The sequence below is a fragment of the Oncorhynchus nerka genome, unplaced genomic scaffold (genome assembly GCF_034236695.1).
Source record: "Oncorhynchus nerka isolate Pitt River unplaced genomic scaffold, Oner_Uvic_2.0 unplaced_scaffold_1202, whole genome shotgun sequence".
In the NCBI taxonomy this organism is placed as follows: domain Eukaryota; kingdom Metazoa; phylum Chordata; class Actinopteri; order Salmoniformes; family Salmonidae; genus Oncorhynchus; species Oncorhynchus nerka.
In genome coordinates, this window is record NW_027040130.1 from 53,556 (window position 1) to 68,678 (window position 15,123).

General features: G+C 45.7%; 2 protein-coding genes across 2 annotated transcripts in view; one reads left to right on the forward strand and one right to left on the reverse strand.

The window, feature by feature from the left end:
- LOC135569099 (DNA polymerase theta-like) overlaps positions 1 to 1,117 on the reverse strand; it is a gene marked incomplete at its 3' end in the record, with an annotated part of 21,444 nt that extends 20,327 nt beyond the window's left edge. Inside the window, 1 exon segment of the mRNA XM_065015946.1 lies at positions 1,112 to 1,117. Within this exon segment, the coding sequence (XP_064872018.1) occupies positions 1,112 to 1,117 (6 nt within the window).
- The window catches only part of LOC115126217 (DNA polymerase theta-like), a 36,939-nt gene continuing 22,856 nt past the window's right edge, over positions 1,041 to 15,123 (forward strand). The window contains exons 1-4 of the mRNA XM_065015943.1: positions 1,041 to 1,260; positions 1,509 to 1,702; positions 2,175 to 2,303; positions 2,394 to 2,568. Of these exons, the coding sequence (XP_064872015.1) occupies positions 1,116 to 1,260; positions 1,509 to 1,702; positions 2,175 to 2,303; positions 2,394 to 2,568 (643 nt within the window). The 5' untranslated portion in view covers positions 1,041 to 1,115. The remainder of the gene's footprint in view (positions 1,261 to 1,508; positions 1,703 to 2,174; positions 2,304 to 2,393; positions 2,569 to 15,123) is intronic.

Genomic DNA, 15,123 nt, shown 5'->3' on the forward strand with positions numbered 1-15,123 from the left:
ACACACAGATATATATACACACACATTTATATTCAAGCTGTGTAGGTGGAGTTTTATCTAACTGTGTCTATCGTCTGTGTGTGTGTGTCTGTCTATCTGTGTCTATCGTCTGTGTGTGTGTGTGTGTCTGTCTATCTGTGTCTATCGTCTGTGTGTGTGTGTCTGTCTATCTGTGTCTATCGTCTGTGTGTGTGTGTCTATCTATCTGTGTGTGTGTCTATCGTCTGTGTGTGTGTGTCTATCTATCTGTGTCTATCGTCTGTGTGTGTGTGTCTGTCTATCTGTGTCTATCATCTGTCTGTGTGTGTGTGTCTGTCTATCTGTGTCTATCATCTGTCTGTGTGTGTGTGTCTGTCTATATGTGTCTATCGTCTGTGTGTGTGTGTCTATCTATCTGTGTGTGTGTCTATCGTCTGTGTGTGTGTCTATCTGTGTGTGTGTGTGTGTGTCTGTATCTGTGTGTGTGTGTGTGTGTCTGTCTATCTGTGTCTATCTATCTGTGTGTGTGTCTATCATCTGTCTGTGTGTGTGTGTCTGTATCTGTGTGTGTGTGTCTATCTGTGTGTGTGTGTGTGTGTGTGTCTGTCTATCTGTCTGTGTGTGTGTGTCTGTCTATCTGTGTCTATCGTCTGTGTGTGTGTGTCTGTCTATCTGTGTCTATCGTCTGTGTGTGTGTCTATCTATCTGTGTCTATCGTCTGTGTGTGTGTGTCTGTCTATCTGTGTCTGTCTGTGTGTGTGTGTCTATCATCTGTCTGTGTGTGTGTGTCTGTCTATCTGTGTGTGTGTGTCTATCGTCTGTCTGTGTGTGTGTGTCTGTCTATCTGTGTGTGTCTGTGTGTGTGTCTATCTATCTGTGTGTGTCTATCGTCTGTCTGTGTGTGTGTGTCTATCGTCTGTCTGTGTGTGTGTCTATCTATCTATCTGTGTGTGTGTGTCTATCGTCTGTCTGTGTGTGTGTCTGTATCTGTGTGTGTGTGTCTATCTGTGTGTGTGTGTGTCTATCTGTGTGTGTGTGTGTGTGTGTGTGTGTCTGTCTATCTGTGTGTGTCTGTGTGAGTTTAGGTGGCGTCTTGGCTGTTGGACCCGGGTAGTGAGGAGAGAACTCTGACCAACATGGTCACCTGCTACTGTCCCTCAGAACTACCGTTGCTGGATGGACACACACACTCCCCTCGCCTACGAGCAGCCATAGACAGCGTGCTAATACACAGCACCATGGGTCACCTCACTACCCTGCTGGAGAAAGATGGACTCATAGGTAAGGAACACATCTGACAGCCGGACTTCTACCCTACGTCTCAGTTTTTGATCATTCTGTTTCTGTTCTGTCCCTCTGTCTCCTCTGTCTCCTCTCGGTCTCCTTTCTCTCTCTCTGTCTCTGTCTCTCTCTCTCTGTCTCCTCTCCTCTCTCTCTGTTTCTCTCACTCTGTCCGTCTCTCTCTCGCTCTGTCTCTCTCTCTCTCTCTCTGTCTCTCTCTGGGGTGTCTGTCCTCTGTGTGTATGTAGATGTGTTCCGCAGTGTGGAGATGCGTTCCCAGGTGTGCCTGGCGCTGCTAGAGCTGAATGGGATTGGCTTCAGCTGGGAGGAATGTGACAGGCAGAAACACGTGATGCAGGCCAAGCTGTCAGCTCTGGAGACACAGGCCTACAGCCTTGCTGGACACAACTTCTCTCTGACTAGCACCGAGGATGTGGCACAGGTAGGGAGGGGGAGTGGGGGTTCTAGGGCTTCCCCAAAATATTTCATATATTTGTTGTTTATTTGTTGTAACTATCACCAAGGTCTACACTAGGTGTTCAGGGTATCGCCAAGGTCTTGACTAGGTGTTCAGGGTATCGCCATGGTCTTGACTAGGTGTTCAGGGTATCGCCAAGGTTACCACAGCATCTCAAGTATTGTTCTAAGGTTCTGCATCATCATGTCTGTCTGTTCCTCCTACTCTGTTGTTGACGTGCGTCTCTGTGTGTGTGTGTCTGTGTGGGTGTCTGTGTGGGTGTCTGTGTGTGTGTGTGTGTGTGTGTGTGGGTGTCTGGGTGTGTGTGTGTGGGTGTCTGGGTGTGTGTGTGTGGGTGTGGGTGTGTGTGGGGTGTCTGTGTGTGTGTGTGGGTGTCTGTGTGTGGGTGTGTGGGTGTGTGGGTGTCTGTGGGTGTCTGTGTGTGTGTGTGTGTCAGGTGTTGTTCCGTGAGCTGCACCTGCCTCCCAGCTGTGATTTGAGTGGGGGGAGGGGTAAGAAGACCCTGGGGTACAGCAGGAGAGGAACAGGACGTGCCGGGTTGGGGAAACCGTTCAGTACCACCAAGGTAACACACACACAGACACACACACACACACAGTGAAGTTATTGGTCCTGCTCTGTGACATCATATGTGAATAAAAGGTGACATCATCAGGACATCCTGGAGAAGCTCAGTTCCCTCCACCCGTTGCCGGGGGTGATTCTGGAGTGGAGGAGGATCACCAACGCCTTGACAACGGTGGTGTTTCCCCTGCAGAGAGAGAAACAACATCACCCCCTGCTGGTTATGGATAGAATACATCCAGTCTCCCAGACACACACTGCTACAGGTAACACACACTGCTACAGGTAACACACACTGCTACAGGTAACACACACACTGCTACAGGTAACACACACACTGCTACAGGTAACACACACACTGCTACAGCTGTAACACACACACACTGCTACAGGTAACACACACACTGCTACAGGTAACACACACTGCTACAGGTAACACACACACTGCTACAGGTAACACACACTGCTACAGGTAACACACACTGCTACAGGTAACACACACTGCTACAGGTAACACACACACTGCTACAGGTAACACACACACTGCTACAGGTAACACACACACTGCTACAGGTAACACACACTGCTAACACACACACACACACTGCTACAGGTAACACACACACACACACAACACACACACACTGCTACAGGTAACACACACACACTGCTGCTACAGGTAACACACACACACACACTGCTACAGGTAACACACACACTGCTACAGGTAACACACACACACACACACTGCTACAGGTAACACACACACACACACACTGCTACAGGTAACACACACACACACAGGTAACACACACTGCTACAGGTAACACACACACACACTGCTACAGGTAACACACACACACACTGCTACAGGTAACACACACACTGCTACACACACACACTGCTACAGGTAACACACACACAGGTAACACACTGCTACAGGTAACACACACACTGCTACAGGTAACACACACACTGCTACAGGTAACAAACACACTGCTACAGGTAACACACACACTGCTACAGGTAACACACACTGCTACAGGTAACACACACTGCTACAGGTAACACACACACACACTGCTACAGGTAACACACACTGCTACAGGTAACACACACACACACTGCTACAGGTAACACACACACACACTGCTACAGGTAACACACACTGCTACAGGTAACACACACACTGCTACAGGTAACACACACTGCTACAGGTAACACACACACACACTGCTACAGGTAACACACACACTGCTACAGGTAACACACTGCTACACACACTGCTACAGGTAACACACTGCTACAGGTAACACACACTGCTACAGGTAACACACACTGCTACAGGTAACACACACACTGCTACAGGTAACACACACACTGCTACAGGTAACACACACACAGGTAACAAACACACTGCTACAGGTAACACACACACTGCTACAGGTAACACACACAGGTAACACACACTGCTACAGGTAACACACACACACACTGCTACAGGTAACACACACAGGTAACACACACTGCTACAGGTAACACACACACACACTGCTACAGGTAACACACACACACACTGCTACAGGTAACACACACACTGCTACAGGTAACACACACACTGCTACAGGTAACACACACACACACACTGCTACAGGTAACACACACACACACACTGCTACAGGTAACACACACACACACTGCTACAGGTAACACACACACAGGTAACACTGCTACAGGTACAGGGTAACACACACTGCTACAGGTAACACACACACACTGCTACAGGTAACACACACACTGCTACAGGTAACACACACTGCTACAGGTAACACACACACACTGCTACAGGTAACACACACACTGCTACAGGTAACACACACTGCTACACACACACACACTGCTACAGGTAACACACACACTGCTACAGGTAACACACACACACTGCTACAGGTAACACACACACAACACACACACACTGCTACAGGTAACACACTGCTACAGGTACACACACACACTGCTAGCAGGTAACACACACACCGCTACAGGTAACACACACACTGCTACAGGTAACACACACTGCTACAGGTAACACACACTGCTACAGGTAACACACACTGCTACAGGTAACACACACACTGCTACAGGTAACACACTGCTACAGGTAACACACACACACTGCTACAGGTAACACACACACACTGCTACAGGTAACACACACACACTGCTACAGGTAACACACACACACTGCTACAGGTAACACACACACACACACTGCTACAGGTAACACACACACACACACTGCTACAGGTAACACACACACACACACACACTGCTACAGGTAACACACACACTGCTACAGGAAACACACACACTGCTACAGGTAACACACACACTGCTACAGGTAACACACACTGCTACAGGTAACACACACTACTACAGGTAACACACACTGCTACAGGTAACACACACACACTGCTACAGGTAACACACACACTGCTACAGGTAACACACACACTGCTACAGGTAACACACACACACACACACTGCTACAGGTAACACACACACACACACACACTGCTACAGGTAACACACACACACTGCTACAGGTAACACACACACACTGCTACAGGTAACACACACACACTGCTACAGGTAACACACACACACTGCTACAGGTAACACACACACACTGCTACAGGTAACACACACACACTGCTACAGGTAACACACACTGCTACAGGTAACACACACACACACACTGCTACAGGTAACACACACACACACTGCTACAGGTAACACACACTGCTACAGGTAACACACACTGCTACAGGTAACACACACACACTGCTACAGGTAACACACACACACTGCTACAGGTAACACACACACTGCTACAGGTAACACACACACTGCTACAGGTAACACACACACACTGCTACAGGTAACACACACACACTGCTACAGGTAACACACACACACTGCTACAGGTAACACACACACACTGCTACAGGTAACACACACACACACACTGCTACAGGTAACACACACACACACTGCTACAGGTAACACACACACACACTGCTACAGGTAACACACACACACACTGCTACAGGTAACACACACACTGCTACAGGTAACACACACACTGCTACAGGTAATCTATCTGGAGATGAATTTCCTGACTATGAATGGTCCACCTAGCTATCTGGAGATGAATGTCCTGACTATGACTGGTCCACCTAGCTATCTGAAGATGAATGTACTGACTATGACTGGTCCACCTAGCTATCTGAAGATGAATGTACTGACTATGACTGGTCCACCTAGCTATCTGGAGATGAATGTACTGACTATGACTGCTCCACCTAGCTATCTGGAGATGAATGTCCTGACTATGACTGGTCCACCTAGCTATCTGGAGATGAATGTCCTGACTATGACTGGTCCACCTAGCTATCTGGAGATGAATGTCCTGACTATGACTGGTCCACCTAGCTATCTGAAGATGAATGTACTGACTATGACTGGTCCACCTAGCTATCTGAAGATGAATGTACTGATGGATGACTGGTCCACCTAGCTATCTGAAGATGAATGTCCTGACTATGACTGGTCCACCTAGCTATCTGAAGATGAATGTACTGACTATGACTGGTCCACCTAGCTATCTGGAGATGAATGTACTGACTATGACTGGTCCACCTAGATATCTGAAGATGAATGTACTGACTATGACTGGTCCACCTAGCTATCTGAAGATTAATGTACTGACTATGACTGGTCCACCTGGCTATCTGAAGATTAATGTACTGACTATGACTGGTCCACCTAGATATCTGAAGATGAATGTACTGACTATGACTGGTCCACCTAGCTATCTGGAGATGAATGTACTGACTATGACTGGTCCACCTAGCTATCTGAAGATTAATGTACTGACTATGACTGGTCCACCTAGCTATCTGGAGATGAATGTACTGACTATGACTGGTCCACGTAGCTATCTGAAGATGAATGTACTGACTATGACTGGTCCACCTAGCTATCTGAAGATGAATGTCCTGACTATGACTGGTCCACCTAGCTATCTGAAGATGAATGTACTGATGGCTGACTGGTCCACCTAGCTATCTGGAGATGAATGTACTGACTATGACTGGTCCACCTAGCTATCTGGAGATGAATGTCCTGACTATGACTGGTCCACCTAGCTATCTGAAGATGAATGTACTGACTATGACTGGTCCACCTAGCTATCTGAAGATGAATGTACTGATGGATGACTGGTCCACCTAGCTATCTGGAGATGAATGTACTGACTATGACTGGTCCACCTAGCTATCTGGAGATGAATGTACTGACTATGACTGGTCCACCTAGCTATCTGGAGATGAATGTACTGACTATGACTGGTCCACCTAGCTATCTGAAGATGAATGTACTGACTATGACTGGTCCACCTAGCTATCTGAAGATGAATGTACTGACTATGACTGGTCCACCTAGCTATCTGGAGATTAATGTACTGACTATGACTGGTCCACCTAGCTATCTGAAGATGAATGTACTGACTATGACTGGTCCACCTAGCTATCTGGAGATGAATGTCCTGACTATGACTGGTCCACCTAGCTATCTGGAGATTAATGTACTGACTATGACTGGTCCACCTAGCTATCTGAAGATGAATGTACTGACTATGACTGGTCCACGTAGCTATCTGAAGATGAATGTACTGACTATGACTGGTCCACCTAGCTATCTGAAGATGAATGTACTGACTATGACTGGTCCACCTAGCTATCTGGAGATGAATGTACTGACTATGACTGGTCCACCTAGATATCTGAAGATGAATGTACTGACTATGACTGGTCCACCTAGCTATCTGAAGATTAATGTACTGACTATGACTGGTCCACCTGGCTATCTGAAGATTAATGTACTGACTATGACTGGTCCACCTAGATATCTGAAGATGAATGTACTGACTATGACTGGTCCACCTAGCTATCTGGAGATGAATGTACTGACTATGACTGGTCCACCTAGCTATCTGAAGATTAATGTACTGACTATGACTGGTCCACCTAGCTATCTGGAGATGAATGTACTGACTATGACTGGTCCACGTAGCTATCTGAAGATGAATGTACTGACTATGACTGGTCCACCTAGCTATCTGAAGATGAATGTCCTGACTATGACTGGTCCACCTAGCTATCTGAAGATGAATGTACTGATGGCTGACTGGTCCACCTAGCTATCTGGAGATGAATGTACTGACTATGACTGGTCCACCTAGCTATCTGGAGATGAATGTCCTGACTATGACTGGTCCACCTAGCTATCTGAAGATGAATGTACTGACTATGACTGGTCCACCTAGCTATCTGAAGATGAATGTACTGATGGATGACTGGTCCACCTAGCTATCTGGAGATGAATGTACTGACTATGACTGGTCCACCTAGCTATCTGGAGATGAATGTACTGACTATGACTGGTCCACCTAGCTATCTGGAGATGAATGTACTGACTATGACTGGTCCACCTAGCTATCTGAAGATGAATGTACTGACTATGACTGGTCCACCTAGCTATCTGAAGATGAATGTACTGACTATGACTGGTCCACCTAGCTATCTGGAGATTAATGTACTGACTATGACTGGTCCACCTAGCTATCTGAAGATGAATGTACTGATGGATGACTGGTCCACCTAGCTATCTGAAGATGAATGTCCTGACTATGACTGGTCCACCTAGCTATCTGAAGATGAATGTACTGACTATGACTGGTCCACCTAGCTATCTGGAGATGAATGTACTGACTATGACTGGTCCACCTAGCTATCTGGAGATGAATGTACTGACTATGACTGGTCCACCTAGATATCTGAAGATGAATGTACTGACTATGACTGGTCCACCTAGCTATCTGAAGATTAATGTACTGACTATGACTGGTCCACCTGGCTATCTGAAGATTAATGTACTGACTATGACTGGTCCACCTAGATATCTGAAGATGAATGTACTGACTATGACTGGTCCACCTAGCTATCTGGAGATGAATGTACTGACTATGACTGGTCCACCTAGCTATCTGAAGATTAATGTACTGACTATGACTGGTCCACCTAGCTATCTGGAGATGAATGTACTGACTATGACTGGTCCACGTAGCTATCTGAAGATGAATGTACTGACTATGACTGGTCCACCTAGCTATCTGAAGATGAATGTCCTGACTATGACTGGTCCACCTAGCTATCTGAAGATGAATGTACTGATGGCTGACTGGTCCACCTAGCTATCTGGAGATGAATGTACTGACTATGACTGGTCCACCTAGCTATCTGGAGATGAATGTCCTGACTATGACTGGTCCACCTAGCTATCTGAAGATGAATGTACTGACTATGACTGGTCCACCTAGCTATCTGAAGATGAATGTACTGATGGATGACTGGTCCACCTAGCTATCTGGAGATGAATGTACTGACTATGACTGGTCCACCTAGCTATCTGGAGATGAATGTACTGACTATGACTGGTCCACCTAGCTATCTGGAGATGAATGTACTGACTATGACTGGTCCACCTAGCTATCTGAAGATGAATGTACTGACTATGACTGGTCCACCTAGCTATCTGAAGATGAATGTACTGACTATGACTGGTCCACCTAGCTATCTGGAGATTAATGTACTGACTATGACTGGTCCACCTAGCTATCTGAAGATGAATGTACTGACTATGACTGGTCCACCTAGCTATCTGAAGATTAATGTACTGACTATGACTGGTCCACCTGGCTATCTGAAGATTAATGTACTGACTATGACTGGTCCACCTAGATATCTGAAGATGAATGTACTGACTATGACTGGTCCACCTAGCTATCTGGAGATGAATGTACTGACTATGACTGGTCCACCTAGCTATCTGAAGATTAATGTACTGACTATGACTGGTCCACCTAGCTATCTGGAGATGAATGTACTGACTATGACTGGTCCACGTAGCTATCTGAAGATGAATGTACTGACTATGACTGGTCCACCTAGCTATCTGAAGATGAATGTCCTGACTATGACTGGTCCACCTAGCTATCTGAAGATGAATGTACTGATGGCTGACTGGTCCACCTAGCTATCTGGAGATGAATGTACTGACTATGACTGGTCCACCTAGCTATCTGGAGATGAATGTCCTGACTATGACTGGTCCACCTAGCTATCTGAAGATGAATGTACTGACTATGACTGGTCCACCTAGCTATCTGAAGATGAATGTACTGATGGATGACTGGTCCACCTAGCTATCTGGAGATGAATGTACTGACTATGACTGGTCCACCTAGCTATCTGGAGATGAATGTACTGACTATGACTGGTCCACCTAGCTATCTGGAGATGAATGTACTGACTATGACTGGTCCACCTAGCTATCTGAAGATGAATGTACTGACTATGACTGGTCCACCTAGCTATCTGAAGATGAATGTACTGACTATGACTGGTCCACCTAGCTATCTGGAGATTAATGTACTGACTATGACTGGTCCACCTAGCTATCTGAAGATGAATGTACTGACTATGACTGGTCCACCTAGCTATCTGGAGATGAATGTCCTGACTATGACTGGTCCACCTAGCTATCTGGAGATTAATGTACTGACTATGACTGGTCCACCTAGCTATCTGAAGATGAATGTACTGACTATGACTGGTCCACGTAGCTATCTGAAGATGAATGTACTGACTATGACTGGTCCACCTAGCTATCTGAAGATGAATGTCCTGACTATGACTGGTCCACCTAGCTATCTGAAGATGAATGTACTGATGGCTGACTGGTCCACCTAGCTATCTGGAGATTAATGTACTGACTATGACTGGTCCACGTAGCTATTTGGAGATGAATGTACTGATGGATGACTGGTCCACCTAGCTATCTGGAGATGAATGTACTGATGGATGACTGGTCCACCTAGCTATCTGGAGATGAATGTACTGACTATGACTGGTCCACCTAGCTATCTGGAGATGAATGTACTGACTATGACTGGTCCACCTAGCTATCTGGAGATGAATGTACTGATGGATGACTGGTCCACCTAGCTATCTGGAGATGAATGTACTGACTATGACTGGTCCACCTAGCTATCTGGAGATGAATGTACTGACTATGACTGGTCCACCTAGCTATCTGGAGATGAATGTACTGACTATGACTGGTCCACCTAGCTATCTGGAGATGAATGTCCTGACTATGACTGGTCCACCTAGCTATCTGGAGATGAATGTACTGACTATGACTGGTCCACCTAGCTATCTGAAGATGAATGTCCTGACTATGACTGGTCCACCTAGCTATCTGAAGATGAATGTACTGACTATGACTGGTCCACCTAGCTATCTGGAGATGAATGTACTGACTATGACTGGTCCACCTAGATATCTGAAGATGAATGTACTGACTATGACTGGTCCACCTAGCTATCTGAAGATTAATGTACTGACTATGACTGGTCCACCTGGCTATCTGAAGATTAATGTACTGACTATGACTGGTCCACCTAGATATCTGAAGATGAATGTACTGACTATGACTGGTCCACCTAGCTATCTGGAGATGAATGTACTGACTATGACTGGTCCACCTAGCTATCTGAAGATTAATGTACTGACTATGACTGGTCCACCTAGCTATCTGGAGATGAATGTACTGACTATGACTGGTCCACGTAGCTATCTGAAGATGAATGTACTGACTATGACTGGTCCACCTAGCTATCTGAAGATGAATGTCCTGACTATGACTGGTCCACCTAGCTATCTGAAGATGAATGTACTGATGGCTGACTGGTCCACCTAGCTATCTGGAGATGAATGTACTGACTATGACTGGTCCACCTAGCTATCTGGAGATGAATGTCCTGACTATGACTGGTCCACCTAGCTATCTGAAGATGAATGTACTGACTATGACTGGTCCACCTAGCTATCTGAAGATGAATGTACTGACTATGACTGGTCCACCTAGATATCTGAAGATGAATGTACTGACTATGACTGGTCCACCTAGCTATCTGGAGATGAATGTACTGACTATGACTGGTCCACCTAGCTATCTGAAGATTAATGTACTGACTATGACTGGTCCACCTAGCTATCTGGAGATGAATGTACTGACTATGACTGGTCCACGTAGCTATCTGAAGATGAATGTACTGACTATGACTGGTCCACCTAGCTATCTGAAGATGAATGTCCTGACTATGACTGGTCCACCTAGCTATCTGAAGATGAATGTACTGATGGCTGACTGGTCCACCTAGCTATCTGGAGATGAATGTACTGACTATGACTGGTCCACCTAGCTATCTGGAGATGAATGTCCTGACTATGACTGGTCCACCTAGCTATCTGAAGATGAATGTACTGACTATGACTGGTCCACCTAGCTATCTGAAGATGAATGTACTGATGGATGACTGGTCCACCTAGCTATCTGGAGATGAATGTACTGACTATGACTGGTCCACCTAGCTATCTGGAGATGAATGTACTGACTATGACTGGTCCACCTAGCTATCTGAAGATGAATGTACTGACTATGACTGGTCCACCTAGCTATCTGGAGATGAATGTACTGATGGATGACTGGTCCACCTAGCTATCTGGAGATGAATGTACTGACTATGACTGGTCCACCTAGCTATCTGGAGATGAATGTACTGACTATGACTGGTCCACCTAGCTATCTGGAGATGAATGTACTGACTATGACTGGTCCACCTAGCTATCTGGAGATGAATGTCCTGACTATGACTGGTCCACCTAGCTATCTGGAGATGAATGTACTGACTATGACTGGTCCACCTAGCTATCTGAAGATGAATGTCCTGACTATGACTGGTCCACCTAGCTATCTGAAGATGAATGTACTGACTATGACTGGTCCACCTAGCTATCTGGAGATGAATGTACTGACTATGACTGGTCCACCTAGATATCTGAAGATGAATGTACTGACTATGACTGGTCCACCTAGCTATCTGAAGATTAATGTACTGACTATGACTGGTCCACCTGGCTATCTGAAGATTAATGTACTGACTATGACTGGTCCACCTAGATATCTGAAGATGAATGTACTGACTATGACTGGTCCACCTAGCTATCTGGAGATGAATGTACTGACTATGACTGGTCCACCTAGCTATCTGAAGATTAATGTACTGACTATGACTGGTCCACCTAGCTATCTGGAGATGAATGTACTGACTATGACTGGTCCACGTAGCTATCTGAAGATGAATGTACTGACTATGACTGGTCCACCTAGCTATCTGAAGATGAATGTCCTGACTATGACTGGTCCACCTAGCTATCTGAAGATGAATGTACTGATGGCTGACTGGTCCACCTAGCTATCTGGAGATGAATGTACTGACTATGACTGGTCCACCTAGCTATCTGGAGATGAATGTCCTGACTATGACTGGTCCACCTAGCTATCTGAAGATGAATGTACTGACTATGACTGGTCCACCTAGCTATCTGAAGATGAATGTACTGATGGATGACTGGTCCACCTAGCTATCTGGAGATGAATGTACTGACTATGACTGGTCCACCTAGCTATCTGGAGATGAATGTACTGACTATGACTGGTCCACCTAGCTATCTGGAGATGAATGTACTGACTATGACTGGTCCACCTAGCTATCTGAAGATGAATGTACTGACTATGACTGGTCCACCTAGCTATCTGAAGATGAATGTACTGACTATGACTGGTCCACCTAGCTATCTGGAGATTAATGTACTGACTATGACTGGTCCACCTAGCTATCTGAAGATGAATGTACTGACTATGACTGGTCCACCTAGCTATCTGGAGATGAATGTCCTGACTATGACTGGTCCACCTAGCTATCTGGAGATGAATGTACTGACTATGACTGGTCCACCTAGCTATCTGCAGATGAATGTCCTGACTATGACTGGTCCACCTAGCTATCTGGAGATTAATGTACTGACTATGACTGGTCCACCTAGCTATCTGAAGATGAATGTACTGACTGTGACTGGTCCACGTAGCTATCTGAAGATGAATGTACTGACTATGACTGGTCCACCTAGCTATCTGAAGATGAATGTCCTGACTATGACTGGTCCACCTAGCTATCTGAAGATGAATGTACTGATGGCTGACTGGTCCACCTAGCTATCTGGAGATTAATGTACTGACTATGACTGGTCCACGTAGCTATTTGGAGATGAATGTACTGACTATGACTGGTCCACCTAGCTATCTGAAGATGAATGTACTGACTATGACTGGTCCACGTAGCTATCTGAAGATGAATGTACTGACTATGACTGGTCCACCTAGCTATCTGAAGATGAATGTCCTGACTATGACTGGTCCACCTAGCTATCTGAAGATGAATGTACTGATGGCTGACTGGTCCACCTAGCTATCTGGAGATTAATGTACTGACTATGACTGGTCCACGTAGCTATTTGGAGATGAATGTACTGACTATGACTGGTCCACCTAGCTATCTGGAGATGAATGTACTGATGGATGACTGGTCCACCTAGCTATCTGGAGATGAATGTACTGACTATGACTGGTCCACCTAGCTATCTGGAGATGAATGTACTGACTATGACTGGTCCACCTAGCTATCTGGAGATGAATGTACTGATGGATGACTGGTCCACCTAGCTATCTGGAGATGAATGTACTGACTATGACTGGTCCACCTAGCTATCTGGAGATGAATGTACTGACTATGACTGGTCCACCTAGCTATCTGGAGATGAATGTACTGACTATGACTGGTCCACCTAGCTATCTGGAGATGAATGTCCTGACTATGACTGGTCCACCTAGCTATCTGGAGATGAATGTACTGACTATGACTGGTCCACCTAGCTATCTGAAGATGAATGTACTGACTATGACTGGTCCACCTAGCTATCTGGAGATTAATGTACTGACTATGACTGGTCCACCTAGCTATCTGAAGATGAATGTACTGACTATGACTGGTCCACGTAGCTATCTGAAGATGAATGTACTGACTATGACTGGTCCACCTAGCTATCTGGAGATGAATGTACTGACTATGACTGGTCCACCTAGCTATCTGGAGATGAATGTACTGACTATGACTGGTCCACCTAGCTATCTGAAGATGAATGTACTGACTATGACTGGTCCACCTAGCTATCTGGAGATGAATGTACTGACTATGACTGGTCCACCTAGCTATCTGGAGATGAATGTACTGACTATGACTGGTCCACCTAGCTATCTGAAGATGAATGTACTGACTATGACTGGTCCACCTAGCTATCTGAAGATGAATGTCCTGACTATGACTGGTCCACCTAGCTATCTGAAGATGAATGTACTGATGGCTGACTGGTCCACCTAGCTATCTGGAGATGAATGTACTGACTATGACTGGTCCACCTAGCTATCTGGAGATGAATGTCCTGACTATGACTGGTCCACCTAGCTATCTGAAGATGAATGTACTGATGGATGACTGGTCCACCTAGCTATCTGGAGATGAATGTACTGACTATGACTGGTCCACCTAGCTATCTGGAGATGAATGTACTGACTATGACTGGTCCACCTAGCTATCTGGAGATGAATGTACTGACTATGACTGGTCCACCTAGCTATCTGAAGATGAATGTACTGACTATGACTGGTCCACCTAGCTATCTGGAGATTAATGTACTGACTATGACTGGTCCACCTAGCTATCTGAAGATGAATGT